This window comes from Spizellomyces punctatus (assembly GCF_000182565.1).
Source record: "Spizellomyces punctatus DAOM BR117 chromosome Unknown supercont1.3, whole genome shotgun sequence".
NCBI classification, from domain to species: Eukaryota; Fungi; Chytridiomycota; class Chytridiomycetes; order Spizellomycetales; family Spizellomycetaceae; genus Spizellomyces; species Spizellomyces punctatus.
Window position 1 is genome coordinate 1,809,193 of NW_015971539.1, and position 1,330 is coordinate 1,810,522.

Genomic DNA, 1,330 nt, shown 5'->3' on the forward strand with positions numbered 1-1,330 from the left:
CAGCAAAGTAAGATGTTTGCAAGCGCTGACGAAGCGTACTATAACCTCGTTCTAAAATCAATTCTGCGTTTTAGTATACCCAAAACAAGGGGCTTTGCAGAAGACCTTACTGAAGGGAAATTCTCGTTCCCCATCATTCACTGCATCCGATCCGATACCTCCAATACCCAACTCCAACGTAATATCCACCATCTTTCCCTCATTGTCATGCACCGTATTTACACACACCCCGTTTCTTTAAAATAGATATCCTGAAACAACGCCCAACATCCCCTGACCTAAAACAATTCGCCATCACATTAATGACCAAAACACGGACATTTGAGTATTGTAAAAATGTGTTGCGGGGGATTGAAGATGAGGCTCGTGAGGAGATTCGGCGGTTAGGTGGGAATGAGGCTTTGGAAGGGTATCTAGATTTTGTGGCTGTTGATTATGCGGAATGAGTAGATGGTTTTCATACCATATTCCCGCAAGATTGGTAACTTTATAACTTGGCATGAAATTTTGATTCTGATTCTACATTATGTACAGGTTTGTCATGGTTTATTCCTTGCATTTTATCTATTCATGTACACTCGTACTAGTTCAGATGCTTATATTATCTCTCATGTTATAATTCACAATCAAAGTGTATATATCTATTTATTATGTCTCTATTCCATTCCCAACCTCGTCAGCTGCCAAAACACAGTTGACAACAAGCGTCAAAGTGAGTGACTTTTCGCCGATCTGTAATGAAACGTTGCTATTGGGACCTCTATCCACGATGCGTCATGCGTTCCCTCGAATCCGCTTTTGATTCTCCAATATCCAAATCTTGGGTCCAATCTTGATGTGAACAGGTACAGGAACCGACGTGATATGACCCACAAGTGCACTTTTTATCCACCTCAAGACTTGATTCAAATACGATCTGACACCAACCACTTGCACTCCATCGAATCCACGTACAATCTCCATAACCTTCCATTCCCCACTAACCCTCTCATTCTCTGTCACCACAAAATCAAACCCCTCAAACTCGGTCAACCCCTCCGTTTTATCATACACGACATCCGCTCTCTGATGTCCAAACAAGGACGCACCCGTCATGGCCGTAAATGTATCATAATGCACCACAGCACCCGGATACACGTACCCATGAACGCGATCGAGTGCTTCTCCGCCCGGATAGTTCCATATCGATACGTAGAGCATAACAGCCGTGATACACAATTGGAGAATGGGGTATACTCTCAAAACCCAAGTAGCGATCCGCTTCCAGGTCGGTTTACCGCGTTCCAATCGGGTGATACTCACAGCCGACAGTACATTCAAAACGGGGACA

General features: G+C 43.8%; 2 protein-coding genes across 2 annotated transcripts in view; one reads left to right on the plus strand and one right to left on the minus strand.

The window, feature by feature from the left end:
* Positions 1-446, plus strand: part of SPPG_09018 (farnesyltranstransferase) — a gene marked incomplete at both ends in the record, with an annotated part of 1,730 nt that extends 1,284 nt beyond the window's left edge. Inside the window, 2 exons of the mRNA XM_016757171.1 lie at positions 9-178; positions 247-446. Of these exons, the coding sequence (XP_016611387.1) occupies positions 9-178; positions 247-446 (370 nt within the window). The remainder of the gene's footprint in view (positions 1-8; positions 179-246) is intronic.
* A 103-nt stretch (positions 447-549) lies between these two features.
* Positions 550-1,330, minus strand: SPPG_02393 (uncharacterized protein). Its single transcript, XM_016750684.1, has one exon. The coding sequence runs from the start codon at positions 1,198-1,200 to the stop codon at positions 775-777; it is 426 nt and encodes a 141-aa protein (XP_016611388.1). The 5' UTR covers positions 1,201-1,330; the 3' UTR covers positions 550-774.

Coding starts and splice junctions, on each gene's coding strand:
- SPPG_02393 (XM_016750684.1), bottom strand. CDS start 1,200: ATGCTCTACGTATCGATATGGAACTATCCGGGCGGAGAAGCACTCGAT.